Genomic DNA, 19243 nt, shown 5'->3' on the forward strand with positions numbered 1-19243 from the left:
GGAAATTGGTTATTTTAGTGTGTCTTATGCCTTTAAACATTACACTTGCAGGCATACAGGAAGCATACCATAACATGTGAAAACATTTTTGAGGAACTTGCTCAACAATTTTCTACTTGATGAAAGACATGGGTTTTTTGGTGAAAGTTCCAACTCTATAGCAGGCTTTACAGCATTCCTCTTAGGACTTCCCTTAAAGATTTTTTTTTAATTGTGCAATCGGAATATTCTTTTCTGCGGCCACCAGCAGGCCTCACAGAATAGAAAAAAACGGTGCATGATGGGAAGACACAAATGCCATCCAAGGAGTGAGAGAGAAGGGCGGCAGTAGAATCGCGCTGGGAGATCGGTGAACTGTGGCGTGAGCTGATCTTGGGAGCTGAGGCTGAGAGAGGTTACAACAGATGGCTGGGACTTACGGATGTCGTTTCATTTCTTCGGGGCTAAGTCACTCTCTGCGCTGTGCAAATGTGTCTTTTTATGGATGTTTATTGAACAATATTTAGACTGCAGTGCTCTCCAAGGATCTGCAGGAGCTGTTCTGGGGAGCTGGGAGGAAGGAGGAGAGGATGGGAGGCTGGGGAAAGGTTAAAGCCTGTGTGGGAAAGCGAGCTTGGACTGTAAATGGAAGGTTACAGGCTAAGTCTCTTGCAGACACAGGCTGCTGTTCATCAGGGGGATCTACAGTAGTCACTGTGGGAAAGGAAATCTGTGTTCAGCTTCTGAGTGCATGGGTGGAAAATCTGAGGTCCTCTGGGAGCTGATGTATTGCTGTCTGATTTTTTTTTTGTCTCCCAGATTAAAACCACTCAGCCAGCACTCTGTTGATGCCATCCTAACTCGAGCATATCTGCAAACAATTCAGGGTTAGGGGAAAAAATTGAAATTCTACCAGTGCTCTTCACCATCCCTGCCAGCAAGCTTGTAGGTCAATAAAGTTATGAAAAAATGCTTTGTCCCATACTGAAATCAAGAGCACTCTTTCCGCCCTGCTCCAGTGAAATCAGGGTGACGGCAAAGCCCTTCAGATGCAGGTGGGATTTTGTCACTCTGCAGTGATGCATTAATTGCGGAACACTTTGCTGGGGCATTGTAGCAGCTTAAAAATGAATACATCCTATGAAATCCTATGAAAAAGGCATTACTGAACTAGTGTAATTATGGCTAGCAGAGTAAAAAGGATAAATTCAGATTCTGGACACTCATATCACAAGTTTTGAACAGCGGTGAGTGAGCCTGGTTTCATTGGTGTTTAAGGCAGTTATGTTTTTTTCACATAGTACAGTCTGGAAGAGATTTTCCTCCAGTCTTTGTATAAGAGAGGAGTTCCCCCTCCGGGGTCTGGGACACAGAGATCATCCAGGGCTCCCAGCTCCCAAGATAAGGAAATATTTCACCCCAAGATTATGACTCCCAGTTATAACTTTCTGTCTTTTTAATGGAAATTAAATTTAGTGGAAATTGTAAGATTAACCAAAATTATTATTATTTCTTATGAACAGAAACTCATGTGTGCATGTGTGGGGGCAGTCAGTCACAAATGTTGATCCTACCTGAGAGGGCTTCTCCATGAGAATGACATTTTATCACCTTTCTTATGGTGATTGTCCTTATAGGAGTGCATCAGAGAGAATTATTATAATTATCGTATTATTAATCAGAACATTTTGACCTGGTATTAATATGAAGGTTCCCCCTTATACACCCTACATGGAATGGGCAGCTCTAAGAATTTAGGAACTTTGGGTCTAAACCCCTGGTATTTGGCTGTGAAATAGCAAAAAACATTGTTTTTTCTGTGGTCTAGGAAATTTCTATCTGGGTGTTACTGATTGTTTCTGAAGAATATTAGCAACATATTACAGTTTCTTTTTAGCCAATTGATATCAGATCCATCACTCTCATCTGCTTATTAAAAAATATTATTTTTTATCTTAAACCCCATTCTCACAACACAGTGTTTCAAACAGTCAAGAAATATTTTCCCAGGAACTAAAAAAAACTAATGTTCCTCTTTCAGGGTGGCACAGTTGCACAGTGGTTAGTATCTCTTCCTTGCAGTGCTAGGGCCATGTTTTGAATTCTGGACCTGTGGTGCTGTCTGTGTGGAGTTTGAATGTTCTCCCTCTGTTTGCATGAGTTTCTTCTGACAGCCCAAAGACATATTTGCAGGTGAATTTGCTCCAGTAAAACTGGCCCTGGTGTGAGTCCTGCGATGGCCTCGTGTCTTGTCCAGGGTGTATTGCGCATATTTCTTGCCAGGATAGGATCTGGCTCCTAATGACCCTCTAATGGGAGAAGCAGTTAGAAAATGGGTGGACAGATGTTTCTTTTTCATTGCTAGCTCCAAAAATATCCCCTCTCTCAAGATATGCAGGACCCATCATTCTATTTCCAGATTTTCTGAAGTACCTCTGAATCAAGGATTTTGATGTTTAATCAAAATAGTAGATAAGCGCAGTGTGTTGCGAGAAGGTAAAAAAAAGGAAAAACACAAACTGGGGAAATGCTGAGATAGAAGAGGCTGTCTATGAAAAGACTTAGGTGTTTATGTTTACACATCATTTACATCTTTTAGACAATTCAAGAAAGCAGCTAAAATGGCAAAATGATAGAATGTATAGTTAAAAGAATTAAAATCAAAGGATATCCTGTATTAATTTTAACTAGTATGCCCTCATTTAGAATATTGAAGTATCATTTGCAGTCATCCCAGTTGAGACAGGATATTGCTTCGGTGGAATCCATCCAGAGAGGAGCAACAAGGAATGTTGGGGTTTTCTGCTGAAGGAGCTGAAACCTCTCAGTCTTGAACAGAGAGGATTAAAAGGGGAACTGGCCCAAGTATTCACAATCAGGGCATCGACAAAGGCACCACAGTGAACCTTCTCAGAATGAAGAGTCAAACAGGAGCCAGAGGACTCCAGTGGAGACCATGTGGAAGCACATTGAAAGCTTAAAAGGGAGCACGTCTTCAAACTAAGGGTTGTTGGAGCCAGGAGCAAGCTGCCCAGCCGTGTGGTTGAACCCAGTACCCTGTCTTCTTGATGAGATCCTTAGATCTTCATTTTGGCTCGAATGGCTGAAAATCCTCCTGTTGTTTGTAACCTTTTTTATGGTTACATGCTAAATTTACTAACACCCATTTATGAACGGCTGTAAAGAGGACTAATGAATCTTTGTCTGACCCTAATTTGTCAAATAATTTCTCTTTGGTCTTGTCATTGTCACTAAAACAAGATTGTTGGAGATAAGGAGACCTCATCATTCCGAGTCTGGCTCACAGTCAAGGCTGCAGTATCCGTGGCATTTGGTTTTCCTAAGTTGGTCATGGAAGCAGCTTTCAACAATGCCTGTGCGTGTTTATGAAACAAACATTTTAACTGTATTTTACTACTTATTACTTTTGCCTGCCAGAGTACAGACATAAAGAAGCCTCTGCTTTGATGAGAGGGATGATATGCATTCCAGAGAATTTAGAAAATGAAAGAGGTGATCCCTGCCTCACAGTGCACAGTGGGTGAATGCTAGCATTGCTCACAAGAAAAAAAAAGGGACCCATACTGTTAGGGACACCTTGTACACTGCTTTTCCTCATGAGCGCTTAGATTTGTTTCTTTTAGTGAACAGACACCCAGGACCGAATCGATCTGCAGGTCTGTTGGTCAAATCCTTCAGTTGCTGTCAACGCCCACAGCTCTCTTTGCCCCAGCACTCCCAAACAAAGTTCCCGAATAATTTAGGGTTAACACAGTTCCCAACACTCGTGATAATGTGATCGTCGCGGTTCCGCGCGGTGTCGTGCCCCCCGCCACCCGTTCCGTCCCGCAGCACCTGGGGCGCGAACCCGGGTCTCCGGCGTAACGCAACAGGGAACCAGCCGGGTGAGCTAAAGGAGACCTCCCCCAGCCCGGGCGGCTGAGGACCCTGCTACGCGCAGGAAGGGCGCTGACGTCACCGTATCCGAACCAGCTCCGCTACAATAATACTCAGGGTCACAGTCAGTTCTGCCTGTTTACAGGTCTTATTCATGCTTGTCTGTAGGGGGGGTATTTCCAAACGGGCGTTGAAGGGAATGATTTCATCACACTGCCAAGTGCAATTGTATCATTTTTTTTCCTTGAGTTGAGACAGACAGAGGCAAACAAAGGCAAGAAACACACGGACATCAGAGGCTCCGGGATGATGGGCTCTGTTGAGGTCATCTACCTGAGAGCTGGAATACACAATGAAGGTTTCAGTAATCACCCATGGACAGCATTGGTTTGATCAGAGCCAGTGTTATGTTCAAAGTAGTCTGAAATCATTGTAAAATGGGTTCTTTCCTTTCTGAATGACCTGTTCTTACGTTCTTCTCATTTAAAGTGCCGCATTTAATTTGTTAACTTGAGTGACATTTAGTACTGCAATGAGGAGTTCCTGTGTTGCCGCTCACTGTGTCACTGGACTAGTTGGGTGAGGGCATCGCCGACGTCATCGTTGCTTAGTTCAGATTTAAAGCTTCACGTAGGTGTGTGAGTGCAGCTGTCCTTTCTGAATGCACCCATTTCGGATCTTTTTCACAGATGATGATTCACACTTTTTTTTCTGTAGTCATGTAAAAAAGTCCAAGCACCGAATTCCTAGCTAGTAACTATTGGAAACCAGGCCAAGGACAGAAGGAAGCCAGCCACTCAAGCTGTTCCAGTGATTTCAGATCATATACTTGTTCTCCGCTTATTTGTAACATAAAGTCGATTTTCAGCTGCACCAGTTTCATACTTCAGAAGCAAAGCCAGGTTAGTCCTGGTCAGTACTGGGATGGGAGGCCTCCAGGGAATACCAGGCTGTTGCTGTAATGGCGTTGGCAGACCAGTAGGAGGTGCTTTTCCATCTGTACCGGAATTTCCAAGCCAGTCCTCCGGTATTGTGACAGGGAGACTGTTGTAGGATGTACACTGCCTCCGATGAGATATTAACCCTAGGCCCTCCGGGAGCTCAGATGAGGCCCGGGCCATTTCACACTGTGAGGCCCCCTCATTGTTTGGGAAGAGGGGTAAAACATATTTTAATGTAAAGAATGGCATGATGGGAAGATTAAGGCGGGCATTTTGAAACTCCACGTTTTTTCACAGCCGTGGTCTTTAGTCGAGAATCGCAGTACGTGGTAAAAGTTCCACATTCGACTCACATGGAGAAACATGGAGAAAATGTCTCCCAGCAGTTCCCAGCTCTATTTGTTGTGTGTAGCGGGGCTGCTGCACATGTCTCAGCTGGGCAGTACACTTCTGTGCTGAAGAAAGCAGGCTATACTGTATAAATGCAAGGAACTGTTTCAAGAGCTCTGGATATTAGCATTTGTGATGGAAAAGACAATATTACCCTCACACTTTCAATGACAAAGAGTCCGGTAAAAGCCAACTTAATTTACCTCTTGAGTGCTCTCTGAGTTTAAGGGTGTTTGATTTGCATCTTATTACACTGGAATACATTTTCTACAGCTAGAACCCAAAAGTGTTAAAACTACAGGTGTTTTAGGCAGCCAGTCTCTGAGCCCATAGAGTACTAAAGTAACGAAATTCTTTTTCAGATACACTGGTACTCATGTATGCGGGACTCATATTTTCTTAATTATGAGAAATAAACAACAGTTACTTACACACTGTTCTTCAAACAAAGACACAACTGGTCAGCAAAACATTGCATGAAGAAATGCACAATTGCTTAAAAAATATTTGCATTGGCAAGAAAATTCTAGTGTGCAGGTGTGAGTGTAATACCTGTAAAAATTGATTTATTGCGGACATATGCACCTGTGCTAGGATTTTTAATTTTGGTCACTCCCTGTAAAAAACAATTAAATAAAATGGATAATGACTCACAGAATCAGACAGATATTTTATTTTGAACTCTATAACGCTATATAGTTTTCTAAAGCTGACTGACTGATACATGTATAAGTATGTATAAGTCAAAAGCATCTATAGTGTGTCAGTGCCCCCTGATGTTAAAATAGTGAACTTCAAGCCTCAAAAAGTTTTTAATAAGGAAATAAATGCTGTACTTGTCATTTCTGGACTGCGCAGGTACTGGGCAGTCAGCTCGTAGGAAAAGCATGCCACTCAGGGCTGGCAATTTGAGTCATTGTCTGTGCAATTCCACAAAACCTCATGATTAAGTGCACGCATAATCTTGGGGAATTAAAAAGGTTTGTTTAAACGATTTGTCTTTCTTCTGGTGTATGAAAGATCTTCAAAAGCCCACACTATTTAAGGATACACGCGTCGTGATTGGGATCCCATTCCTATACACTGCAGCTCAGCTTTAGCAAAACACTTTAATTCTTCCCACATGAGTGCACATCTGAACTGAGAAACATCACTTCGGTTTCAATAAGCACATGTCCAATTCAGGGTCATGTAGCACGGAGCCTGTCCCAGGAAGCATTGGGTGCAAAGCAGGATACACCCTGGATGGGACACCAGTCCAGTGCAGGGCACTCACACTCACACCTTGACCAGTTTTCCCAGAAGCCTATTAACCTACTAGCATGTCTTCTGACTGTAGGACGAAACCAAACCACCAGAAGGAGCTGCACACAAACACGGGGAGAACATGCAAACTCCACACAGACAGCATCCCAGGAATCGAACCTAGGACCCCAGTGCTGCAGGACTGCAATGCTAACCACTGCGCCACTATGCAAATGCCTTCTAGTTTCGTGAATTATAAAAAAATCCTAGTCCTCCTCCTTTGAAATGTGTTATAGCACTCTGCACTGACCATTTCTGTAATAACTCTTTTCTGTATTCTCAGATCTTAGATCTTAGATCTTAGATCTATAGAGCCACTGAATTTGAATTTCTATTAAAGCTTCTGGCATCTGGGATACAATACTATCTAGCATTAGACAATCATCTAATTTTCAAATTTAATCTTGTAATAATTGGCTCTTGATCATTACATTGATCTTGATAAGTAATCAACTTCTCATGTAACACTTACAACCTTTTTTGTATATTTATAACTGTATCATGTCATTATTTGATATACTTTACCAATTTTTTATTGATCATAAGACTTATCTTTTATATTTTTTTGCTTTGCATATTGTTGCTTGTGTCCTGCTCGAGGACTGCAGATGTAAATGTGCTTTTTAGATCATTGTGAAGCAGCATAAGAGCTGTGCGCTGTTCCTTGTAAATAAACTGTACATTCCTGTGCTCTGGCGACCTCTGGAGCTCCCCACTGCGAACTACACTTTTCTGTAGGAGTCATTTCATTTTTAAATGCATGCTCTCTTGCAATCAAACACCAGGCTGTAGAAAACAGAAATGTCATCTGTTATCAGTTTTAAGCCTAGCAATGAAAATCTTGAAATTTAAATGATATGTATGTTTTGCAGCATTTTACTCTGAAAGCTGTACTTCAAAATCAAATTGCAGTTCTTTGTAGCCATTAGGGAGTGTTTGTTGAATTCAGATTTGATTTTAGATTTGCCTGATTTGTGTGTCATTTCCAGCCTCTCTCCGCATTTAAAACACTATGTTGAAACAGTGCCTGCCATTTACTTGGTATTTAGCCTCAAGGAATGTTTTCTGCTTATGTAACTAGTTTACAAATATATACAAAAGTCTGATCGTCAGAGCTCAATCAAGGCTGATTGGTGTCTCCTCAAGCACTCGAGCAGCAGCTAATGGACCTTGCTGCTGATTTTCAAACATTCACATGTATTCTGACATTAATATCTATCAGGCAAAGCAGTGATTTGAGCAGAGATATGCAACACGTTGCGTTCAAACCCGAGTTAACTACTGTACAGTACATGCCACCTTCACTTGGAGGAGGAATGTGCTTGCTCACTGGATCTCAGCAAAACATCTAACAAATAGGCCAGAGGTGGCCAGAGGTCACAGCCACAGGCCAAGTAGATAAAACCTTCAATGTGTAATAAATATGTGCATGAGGTCTCCTGACAGAAGATCATTTACACAACTTCTCCCCTCAGGGAGAAGGTTTCAAAGTATCCATTGTAGTCCTGTTCAGTTCTGAAACAGCTCCTGCCTAGAGGCCATTACACACATCAGCATGTAGATTGTCATGGATGCAGGCATAGTATGGGAGAAAATTTAAATACAAGTGGGATAGAAAGTTTTTTTAAACTTTGAGCCTTAGACTGACTGATTGAATAATGTGGTCCGTGTATGTGTAAGTGTAAAATGTGTTGTTTTTGTTGTTTTCATTGGGTTGCACTCAGGGAAATTCCTATCAGCTGAGTAGAGCTGGCAATAAAGTATTGCACAACTTGAATCTCGAATCTTGAATCTTGAAATGCTTTGGTGTTTCTAGAAGGTTCGGTCTTGCATAATCACCAGGCAGGATTTTTTTAAAAGAGATCCTTCCCATAACACACCGCTGCCAAAATGCCAAAATTTCAGTTTATTGTTTATGTGCCGGCTTGCGTTCTGAGGAGCCACCGGGCTGTGTCAGGTGACAGAAAGCACAGGTTGTTGGGATTCAATGACATAAGGCCTAGAGATTTTATATAGCGCCTTTAAAGGTGGCTTTTCAAAGCGCTTTACAGAATGACAACAGCAAAAGTAAAAAAAAAAAGAATCCATAAGATATGCACAATGAGAATGAGCAGATATGCACAGTGAGAGGAGACAGCAGATGGGGGTACTGAATACTGAACAGAACCAGTTCAGTAAAGGCTCTTCTGAAGAAGAAGGTTTGGAGTTCAGGGAAGGCGACTCTCTGATATCCTTGGGCAGAGAGTTTCAGAGCTTTGGGGCATAACAGGAGAAGGCCCTATCCCCCATAGAGTGTAGACGAGACCAGAGTTAGACTGTGAGGTGGGGCGCAGGATCATAGTATGCAGTTCAAGAGAAAGCTACATGGAATTAACTAGCGAATAAAGAAAATGAAAACAAAAAGAGTTTTCACAAGGCCGTCAATTTCGATGTATTTCACACCTGAGGCGATATCACAAGGTTTCTTGTATACAGTAACAGTCTGAGCTGCCGTTTTTTTCCGTGGCCCCCATGACAGACGCAAGCCTGCAGCCCCGCCCGGTGGCCAGCAGGCCGTACTACACCCTGCCCAGCAGCACGGCGGAGCGCCGGACCTCGGCGCCCCCTCCTGGCCCGGGCATCGAGGCGCCCCGCTTCCACCCGCACGCCAAGGGCCGGAACATCCGCCTGGACCCCCAGCTGCGCCGGGCCACGCGCAAGAGCAGCTTCTGCAACGGCATCACCTTCAGCCAGCGGCCCGTGCGGCTCTACGAGAAGGTGCGGCTGCGGCTCTCCGAGGTCAACAGCTGCTGGAGCGGCGCGCTGCGTTTCGGCTTCACCAGCGTGGACCCCGGCGAGCTGGGCCTCGCCGACATCCCCAAGTACGCCTGCCCGGACCTGGTGACCCGCCCGGGCTACTGGGCCAAGGCCCTGCCCGAGCGGCTGGCGCTGAAGGACACCGTGCTGGCCTTCTGGGCGGACCGGCACGGCCGCGTCTTCTACAGCGTCAACGAGGGCGAGCCCGTCCTCTTCCACTGCGGCCTCAGCGTGGGGGAGCCCCTGTGGGCCATCGTCGACGTCTACGGCATCACCCAGGAGGTCACGCTGCTCGGTGAGCTTCAGTTGCTTCAGCTTCGGGGCTGCAGTTCTTACCTGTGCATCGTATCAGTTTGTCGCTCCTAGAGGTCCCTACAAGACGGTTATGGACTGGGGTCCAGTACTGGATCTCTTTGGTTGAGATTCAACCAGGGAATAAAATGAATGCAGCCGTTTTTCTATATTGCTGACGACATAGGAGAAACCTGTGACTTGTGACTTGTGTTAAAGCTGGGCAGTAGTAATTGTTCAAACAGTTGAGCCTGACGAGCCTCTGAACCCATTGAGATCCATCAGAATGAATTGGTGAGGGCCACCACTGCACGACTTTATTACAGTGCTGTTTCAGAGGGAGCCACGATTAGAAAGTGAAGCAGATTATGGTTCCACAGAAGGTAAAAGAGGTTATATGCTTGCTGTCTTGCTGACTGTATCGCTGAGCCATAAATCAGAGCTATAGGCACTCAAAGGATTAAGACCCGGCACTAGCCACACAAATTGTACTGATAACTTTCCAACTTGGGAAATAGAGACAGGGGCCCTATTCTGGGTCTCTGTAGTTCTGTTTATCCTCCATCTGTCAGGAGCGCTGACCATGTTTGGTAATGTTGGCTGCAGATCTTTAACTGTTCCTGCACTGCTGTAAAATCGCAACATTTCCCTAAAGTGCTTCCAGTGACTAAAGCCACCCAGGGAAGCCCCTGCACTGGTTGTTTTATTCACCTTGTTCAAAAACAAGATGTTTCTAGCATTGCTAATCCACTGCTGTAAATAGGCGGGAGGAGCAGAGAACAGGTTTTGAATTTGCATATGTTGTGAATGTGTGAAATATCATGGTAAAAAAAAACAAACAGGTTCTAACAAGGTTGGGGTGAGGAGCTGAGTCGGTCATGAGTTGTCTTTCGTCTTAAAATGAACATTTCCAGCGCAGAGTGGAAGTTGGAACCCACAAAGTCCAGATAAATGTCGGCTTGCCTCCTGTACCAGTCGATCTTTGAGATAGCGGCCAGTCTGAAGGACTGTTCGGACTCGACTCTGTTGAGGACTGAGCTGTGGGCTTTATTAAAAACCATCAGTCCACCAGGATTTTAGTCTCAGCAGTCCGTCAGAGTTCTCTGAGCATGCTAAACTGTGGGGAATATCTGTGCGTCCAAATTCTTAACCGTGCATAATATCGGCTTGGTCATTCCAAGAGGTCCCTACAAGACGATTATGGATTGGGGCCCAGTAATGGATCTCTTTGGATGAGATAACAAATTTGACCAGGGAATAAAATAAATGCAGCCATTTTTGTGTATTACTGAGCACATAGAAAGATCTGTGACTTTGAATTACGGCATTAGAATAGTTCATATTTTACAGCATCTAAATACCCCGTGAGGTCTCAGGCAGTGTGAGGTCGCCCACCTGCCTCACAATCTGCTGCCTTTCTTGATCTCCGCCTGTAGCCCCGTGCAGATGCAGCGTGCTTCATCTGATGCTCCTTCCTGCAGATGAAGCACGCGGCTGAAACGCCCTGCTTTCTCGCTCTTGTCCCCCTCAGAGAGCACGGTCGCAGACAGCGTGGGCGCGAGCCGTCTCTGCACAGCCCGGCTGAGCAGCTACCTCCCGCAGAGCAGCCACGACTCTGCCAACTACAGCAACAACCAGCTGGAGACCAACCAGGTGGCGGCCGCCAAGATCGCCACCCTGCAGCTGAGCCACGGCGGACAGCCCCCCGCCTGCTGCTGCTCCCCCCCGGCCCCGTCCTCGTCCTCGGCCGCGGGCCGCCTGCTGCGGGGCCTCGGCGCGGCCCTGGACTCCGACCTGCGCTTCCACCCGGTGCGCGGGTCCGACGTCGGCCTCTCCCCGGACCGCGCCGCCGCCTGCGCCCACGTCCTGGACAGCACCCGGACTCTGGTCTTCACCGACCGGCCCCTCCACGTGGGGGAGACCTTGTTTGTGGAAGTGGGCCCCCACGGACAGTCCTATTTCGGGGCGCTCCTGTTCGGGATGACCTCCTGTAACCCTGGGACCCTGCGGGCCGGTGAGCTGCCCGCCGACCCCGAGTGTCTGGTAGACAGGAAGGAGTACTGGGTGGTATACCGGGGTTTGCCCATGCCCAGCCCGGGCGACGTCCTCAGCGTTACCCTCTTGCCCAGCGGGGAGGTGCACCACGGCCTGAACGGGGCGTCCCGGGGGAGGCTTCTCTGTGTGGACTCGTCCCAGGTCCTGTGGGTCTTCTTCGGCCTCCAAGGAGCCGTCAGCCACCTCAGGATTCTTGGTACGTAGATCCGGCAGAGACCGAAAGACGATTTGATATTGTCTCATTCCGTGTTTGTACTTGTGTGTGTGTGTGTGTGTGTGTGCGCGCGTCGGTTGGTCCGTTTCACACAAATTCACGTGGCTTGGCTGGAAGTGGTGAACCGTTCTTTACGCTGTCCTGGGAAGCGCCTTGGTGGCTCAGCTTGAAGGTCCCGGCGCGGACTGGCCAGAGGAGGGGCGCTGGTCGCGGGGGCCCACCGTGGGGGCCCGTCTGGTCCCCTGGGGAACGGAAAAAGGTCTTGCATGTCTCTCTGCACTCCACTGCCCTTCCTCTGCAGAGTCAGGGCTAGCCACTGACCTCCACAGACAGCTCGGTCGTTTTTTGTTAAGTAACATGACAAATTGAACGGCAACTGGCCTTGTAGGGGTTTAAAAATAACTTGAAGCAAAGCCAGTGGAGAGTGCCGTTTATTTCAGGTGTGTGACATGTCAGAACAGTACACTAACCGCTACCAAACCAGTCACGCTGGCACCCGGCCCCTCTCTGAACCGCACTGCTGCCCCGTATGTGTCTTTTAAGCCTTTACAACGGAGAAAGAAAAAGAAATCAGTGTGTGGAAATCTGCAACGTGTGGGGAAAAAAAGCTTTACAGCTTTGCTTTTGAAACAAAGAGGCTAGAAGCTTCCCCAAAAGTACTGGCTGAAGGGGAGAACCAAGAACTGTAGCCTCCTGTTTCCAGCCTAAACCTACGTACCTTCTCGCGACCCTCTGTGCTCGTTTCATTGCTGAGCTCAGGGTAATCACAGTGAACTTCTCACTGCCTTTTAGAAGTTAACTTTGATTAGTTTAAATCAAATCCCCTTGTAGCCACCATTGCTCGAGACTAAAGATACTCGGTTCCACTACGCAGTAAAAACAAAAACAAATATTATTCTGCTCACTCTTTTCTGAGCCAACTCTCCCGAAGGCAACAACAGCACGTGTTAGTAATGTGGCACCGTAATGGGAGTGGACTCATCTTGTCAAGCACTGGTAAAGATTCTTTGTGAGTTAGTTGAATTTAGACAAGAGGTGCCAGTACATTTGAAATAAATACTGTATATATTTCTCTTCTCTTCTGCCAATCAAAAAAAAATCAGGGTCTAGTATTCATCAGCTCTCATTCTTTTATAGCCCCTTTTGTGTAATTGCAGGCTTTCGTTTAACTCTGCCTGCACAACTTTAAGATACTGTATATTCTCAATTGAGAAACAAAGTGCGAATACCAGCAGGTCACATTATTTGCACAATTGTCCCATGAGGCACATCTGTCATTTTTATTTTATGTTCTTAAACATCCAGCTGCACTTCTTGCAATGTTATTTTCTAACCTCCCCTATAATACAGTAAGTGTTCACTAGTACACGCGCTGGGCTTTTCTGGGGCATCTATTTAAAGAGACGTGATTTTTTAATGACATACGCCTGCTTGTTTTCTGTCATTCAGACATATTGTTGGTCATAAGTACATAAGATCATAGGAAAAGGATACAAATGAGAGGAGGCTGTTTGACCCATTTTTGTGCCGATTATAGTAATGCATCGTTACGATTCTCCAGTGACGTGTTTTACAGTGGCGGACTACTGAAAAGAACTTTCTGTCCACAGTGTGCAATGCTGAAGCAAACCGCCCCCCTAGACGCACACAAATACACAAGCTCAATACGCGAATTAAAATAATCATTATCCACAGAAACTCCAGTTCGGTACGTTTACCATTCCACGAGCCGAGAATAAGACTCGTTTCCTCATGACAAACGCAGATTCTTTGGTTCCGTGACGCGCGAGGTCTCTGACGTCTCCGAGCGTCTCTCTCCTCGGCAGGGACGCTCCACTCCAGTCTCCCTCCTGCCTCCCTCTCCAACTCCCCGGCGGGCAGCACTGACGACAGCGACTCCGACCTGGCCTTCAGCGTCAACCGCTCCTCCTCAGCCTCGGAGTCCTCTCTAGGTGAGCCCTGCTGTCTGCCTGTCCGCCCAGTGCTCCCTGTATCCCAGCGCACCCTGTGGCCCGGCACTCCCTGGGTCCCAGCATACCTTATGTCCCCACGCTCCCTATATCCCAGCGCTCCTGTTACCAAGCACTCCCTGTATCCCAGCGCTTGCTGTGCCCCAATGGTTTCTGGGAAAATTGGCCCTGTTGTGAGTGTGTGCGTATCTGCCCTGTGGTGGACTGGCGTCCCATCCAGGGTGTACCCTGCCTTGTGCCTGATGCTTGCTGGGATAGGCTCCAGCTCCCCCATGATCCCGAATTGGATGAAGCAGCTAGAAAATGGATGGATGGATAATATCTTGCAAACTCCATTTAACCATTTCCAGTCCTCACTGAAGCTGCCTTCTCATTTTCTGGATTACAGATGTGTACACACATGCGTATATCTGTATAAATATTCTATCCCTTCTCCAGCAGCCTGGCAGTCGAACAGGCTCATTTCGAACTTGAAATCCCCCAGAAGGAAGCCCAGGAAGCTCGCCACAGTCAGACCTGGTGGCTTCAGTGCGCCCGATGAGTAATCGCGATCTCCCTGCTGCTTGTCTTCCCCCAGTGACGGCCCCCAGCTCCCCCCTGAGCCCCCCGGTCTCCCCAGTGTTCCCCCCAGAGGTGGCGCCGCCCACCAGCAAGAACGCCGAGTGCACGGTGTGCTTCGACCAGGAGGTGGACACGGTCATCTACACCTGCGGCCACATGTGCCTGTGCAACGACTGCGGCCTGAAGCTGAAGAAGCAGAGCAACTCCTGCTGCCCCATCTGTCGGCGGACCATTAAGGACGTGATTAAGATCTACAGGCCGTGACGGGGCGGGACAGTGCCCCTGTGAGGATTCCTCGTGCACAGCCCCGTCTCATCTGGAGCTAGGACTGCCCTCCTGTCTCTCGTCTGCTTTGTCCACCCTGTGTTTTAGTGGATAACCCAGGAAATTTCCCACTCAGACCCCGTAGAAATTTCCAGGGGTCCCTTCGGCTCCTCGTTGCTGTGGACGGGTAGGGAGAAGATGCTGAACAGGGGCGGGCTGTCGGTGAGGCTCTTGGCAGCAGCTCGGTGAGAGCGAGTGAGTTTCTAGTGCCTTTGACCGGAAGATATAAAAGCATGTAGCCTTCGTGTTTTTTTCCAGGAGAGAATATGACAATCATGTTCAATATGCTGTATGATGAATATAAGCAGCAGGTGCTCAGAGGTATTGGTACTTGATTAATTTGCAGTCTTCAGCAGTGGAATTGGTATTTTAAGCCCTCCAGGGTTATCTGCCGCATATCATATGAGAGACAAAATTACGTGCACAATACATGAAGTATTTTTCAGTGTGTTATTTTCTATCTCGCCTTCTGCGTGGAAGACATACAGTATTCTCTTGCAGTAATGAAGAACCCATCTAGAAAACACATGACAAGGAAAAGCCAAATTAAAGTGCAGTTCTTCAGCCTGGAAGGCAGTCTGTGAATCGCATTCACATAAATGTAATTCAAGTAAATGGTAAAAAAAGTATTTTTTTAAGCCTGCGAATTTCCGTCATAGCAATTACATCATGACTAGTTAGAAAAAGAACTGAAGTTAATTCGATGTCTGGGCGTTGGAGTGCTATCACGCCATTACATCAAAATTGTGTAATGGAGAGTTAGTGGGTAGAATGGAGAAGGAATGGAGGAAAAAAGGCTTTTGTAAGAGCTAAGATGGAAAGAAAACTTCTACCAATGCAGAAGACCGTCCTCTGGTACTTCTGAAGATACAGTATAATCCCTTGAGCCCAGCCTTGTGACAGAAAATTCAATCTCTGTTTTTGTTTTAAGAACAGAACATTTCTAGTCTCTCGTCGTACTGTAGCGTTGGTAATTTTGGGTGGAAAAAAAACAGCTCTCCCGGAAACTTTATTTGTACCCCAGAGCTCATTTAGGTTAATAAGAACAGAAGCATTCTAGATTCAATTCTGGGTTGAGTAGAGATTTCGCATCTTCACTACCCTTCATGTCTTTAAGAGCTGTGGGAGTGTGGAGCTAGGAGCTGTTAAGCTATTCTAGAGCCTTGCGTCTTTCAGGAAACAGCTGGATGGGATCCTGGGATCGATGAGCTTCTAATTAAAAAACGAGCTAGATGCCCTGTCTGAGAGCAGAGCAGTCTCCTCTTACGTTCTATTCCTTTAAGCAACACAGACTTTCTCAGCCTCCCTTTTTAAGGCATGTACTCTTGCTTCCAGTACTGAGATGTAAATGTGCACCTGTTTAATGTAACAACTAGCTGAAGTGGTGAGATGCCTCTTCTGCTCCTGTACTAAATATACCTATGGACCCTAATGTTGCTCTAACTTTCGTGTGCAGTACTGATAAGGGCACTGTCGAAGAATTCAGAACATTCAGAACCTATTCAAGTGAAGTTTTAGGAAACAGATCAGAAAACCTTTCAGATTTTCATAGAACGTGATTTTATGATAGCATGCGTGCACACACAAAAGCTGTTTCTTTGTTTGGACAAATAATTTCCACACTCCAAGAATTAGAAATATAAATGACTACTTTTGAGAAACTCAAGCAACACTCAACACCAACGACATCTTGAACTAGAATCCTCTGATTTGGAATAGTTTTACTTCCAAAATGTTATCAGGTAGTGGATAATTAACCATGTCCCAAATAATTTTTTATATAATTCTCAGATTCTCTATACAGTTTGTAAAACTACACCATGCTTCATTGTTTCAAACCAAGGGTAAGGTTCAGGAATGAGTCAGATTAATTTAAAATTTATTAAAGCAAATTAACTCCTGGAAATGTACCCTAACGCTCACATCTGTGCTGAAAAAAGTCCTCAATTGATTGTAATTGTATTTTGGACATACTTCATTTAACAAGACTCATCGTGTCAGAAGAAGAAAAGCTGCAGGGTTTTCTGTTTTATTCTTAGTGCTGGAATCCTACCTTTTGCTGTGGGATTTCTTTGGGTTCTATTTAAAAGCGATTACCTTCCGCTACCTGAGGTCTCTGAGCTGGTGGTGGGTGTGTTTCACGTCAGCAAGCCATACGAACTGCACACGTTAGTCTTGCGCACTGAATGCAACATGAAATGAAACTATTTTTCGAGTTTGAGCAAGGTGGAACATTTTTGTCTTGCGTCCTTTCTGACTGACAGTAAAGAACATTTACGAGTAAGAGGTTTAGAGTGTTTAGGTTTAAAAAACTAAACTGTGACACCGGACCATGCTGCTTGAGCTACTTCAGCAGGTATCCCCACTCGTACTGAAGAGACAAGCCAGAGACGCTGAGCACAGTGGGAACGTATTCAAACACAAATCCAGCCTGCCCACTGTCAGGCTCTGTCAGCGACAGCGGCAGACCTACAGTATCTGTCTGTGCCTATTTGTTTCCTTGATAGGAAGGAGACCAGTCATTTTTGAGGTGCCTTATCGGGTGAAGCTTTTGCACTATTTCCTCCAGATATAACAGGTTTTCACCTCAATTCTTTTTTATTTTAATTGTATATATAAATAAATAGCTGTAGATATAATTAAGAAGGAAATGCAGCTTAACATCAGTTCCACCTCCAAAGCTGTAGATATAACTAAGCACAAAATGCAGCTTCAAATCAGTTCCAACTCCAATGCATTAAGATATCACAACGCAGATCATAAAGGAGGTTACTCCTCCTAAAACCCAATGTTTATGAAAGGCAGTCTTTTTCATTCCATGTATTTGATAGAACCTCCAAAGAAAACCCTTAATCACAAGTAAGAAGAATTAACATCTAACTACAGGCTGTATGATATTAATCTTGAGAGGGCTGGTTTAGACCCACTGGATCAGGACTGAACAGAAGTTCTTTCTCATCCCAATTAATGAAGTTGAAAACCAAAGCAGATCAGGGCACATGAACATGCTTTCATGAGCAGAGTTTAAAGCAACTATATATCTATATATATATATGTGGCTGAATGTAATGCCTGTTGTGTTCATAACATGCTCAGATTCAGATAAAGCAAAACCAATAGTCAGATTAGTATATAAAACCTCAAGTCTTACAACAGAAGTAAATGTATTCATAAGATGTCCACTAGAGGTCAGTCTCTCCATAGTTCATTTTCATCACCGTGCTTGAGCCCACTGTAACTGCTTGGGCCAAACAACCAACACAATGATTCAAGAGGCTTATATAATCATATCTGATGAAGATTCCTGAAATGTAAAGACCAGATATTGAGCACTCATGCTGTTTTTAATCAGTCATTCTATTATATCACAGTAATTTCAGATACAATTTGCATACAGTGAGCATTCTGATTTTCAGTGCTCTGCATGACTCTGAAATTACATTGAGCTTGTAATGAATTGCACTGTTCTTTTCACTACATTAATTTATCCAGTTTTCTATTGGCTGACCCAAAATAAGAAATTGCGTAAAAAAGCTGAGGCATTTATGTCTGTCCCTTTTTCATAAAATGGGATCAGTGGTTTCTTTTTCCCCCAGTTCAAAATTTCCATGATGGAATTAGTCTTTTTAATTTATTAATAGCACCAAATATTTAAATAGTCTTTTTATTATAAAAAAAATATAAAAAAAAAAGGTTTTCTGACATATCTACACTTTCAGTTGTAAGAATTGTAAGAAATGTATACAAATCTTGAATTTAAACATATTTTATTAATTGTGTGGAACCACTGCTCAGTTTATATTTTGGTGTGAGATGAAGAAATATACCTATTTCTTATTTACTACTTGTATAGATGGACAATATATATTGTGCATTTTTTTTTTGTAATTTCACCTCAGTGATGTGGTGTAGTGTTTGCTAACCGTCATGCAATTTGTTGTAAAATACTAGTTTGCTTTTTTTTGTGATTGAAGTATTTTGACTGTCGTTTGCATAGGAAACTGGTTTTCTGTGGGCTGGGTTCAGAGTAAGCCTGTTTTCTCTGTCGCTGTATTAGTCGCGGGATGTTACTATTCAGTGGGTCTTTGAACCAAAAGCTCCTCCACCTTGTGAATGAGACGGGTTTTTGTAGAACTTGACAAAAAAAAAATCAACTTGCATTACAACTGACAAAACCTACCGTTTGATTTTTATACTTGTGTAAATATCTGTGGTGCACTTTCTTTTCTGGGGATTCTTTTCTTTGAAAAGAACAAATGCCATTCCTCGGCACATGTCAACCAAACACATTTGTTAACGTGTTGCCTGGTGGTTTAACGTGACAAAGTTTCTCAACGACTGCTGTGGTTAATACACAACCACGATTTGGTGTTGGCATCTACTGGCGAGTTTCAAAACACCACTGCAATGGAACCTGTCCATGCCTTTCTCATGACCTCCGTATGTTCTGGAAGAAACTGAGAACACAGATTATTTTTAATAAGATACTCGGAAGTCATTATTGACGGCTAGAATAAAAT

General features: G+C 44.7%; 1 protein-coding gene across 1 annotated transcript in view; it reads left to right on the plus strand.

The window, feature by feature from the left end:
* neurl1b (neuralized E3 ubiquitin protein ligase 1B) overlaps window positions 1-18899 on the plus strand; it is a 32034-nt gene extending 13135 nt beyond the window's left edge. The window contains exons 2-5 of the mRNA XM_088931904.1: window positions 9031-9603; window positions 11131-11850; window positions 13695-13820; window positions 14416-18899. Coding sequence (XP_088788030.1) covers window positions 9031-9603; window positions 11131-11850; window positions 13695-13820; window positions 14416-14663 — 1667 coding nt within the window. The 3' untranslated portion in view covers window positions 14664-18899. The remainder of the gene's footprint in view (window positions 1-9030; window positions 9604-11130; window positions 11851-13694; window positions 13821-14415) is intronic.
* The last annotated feature ends 344 nt before the right edge of the window (window positions 18900-19243 follow it).

The sequence above is a fragment of the Atractosteus spatula genome, chromosome 14 (assembly GCF_055471065.1).
Source record: "Atractosteus spatula isolate fAtrSpa1 chromosome 14, fAtrSpa1.hap1, whole genome shotgun sequence".
Lineage (NCBI taxonomy): Eukaryota > Metazoa > Chordata > Actinopteri > Semionotiformes > Lepisosteidae > Atractosteus > Atractosteus spatula.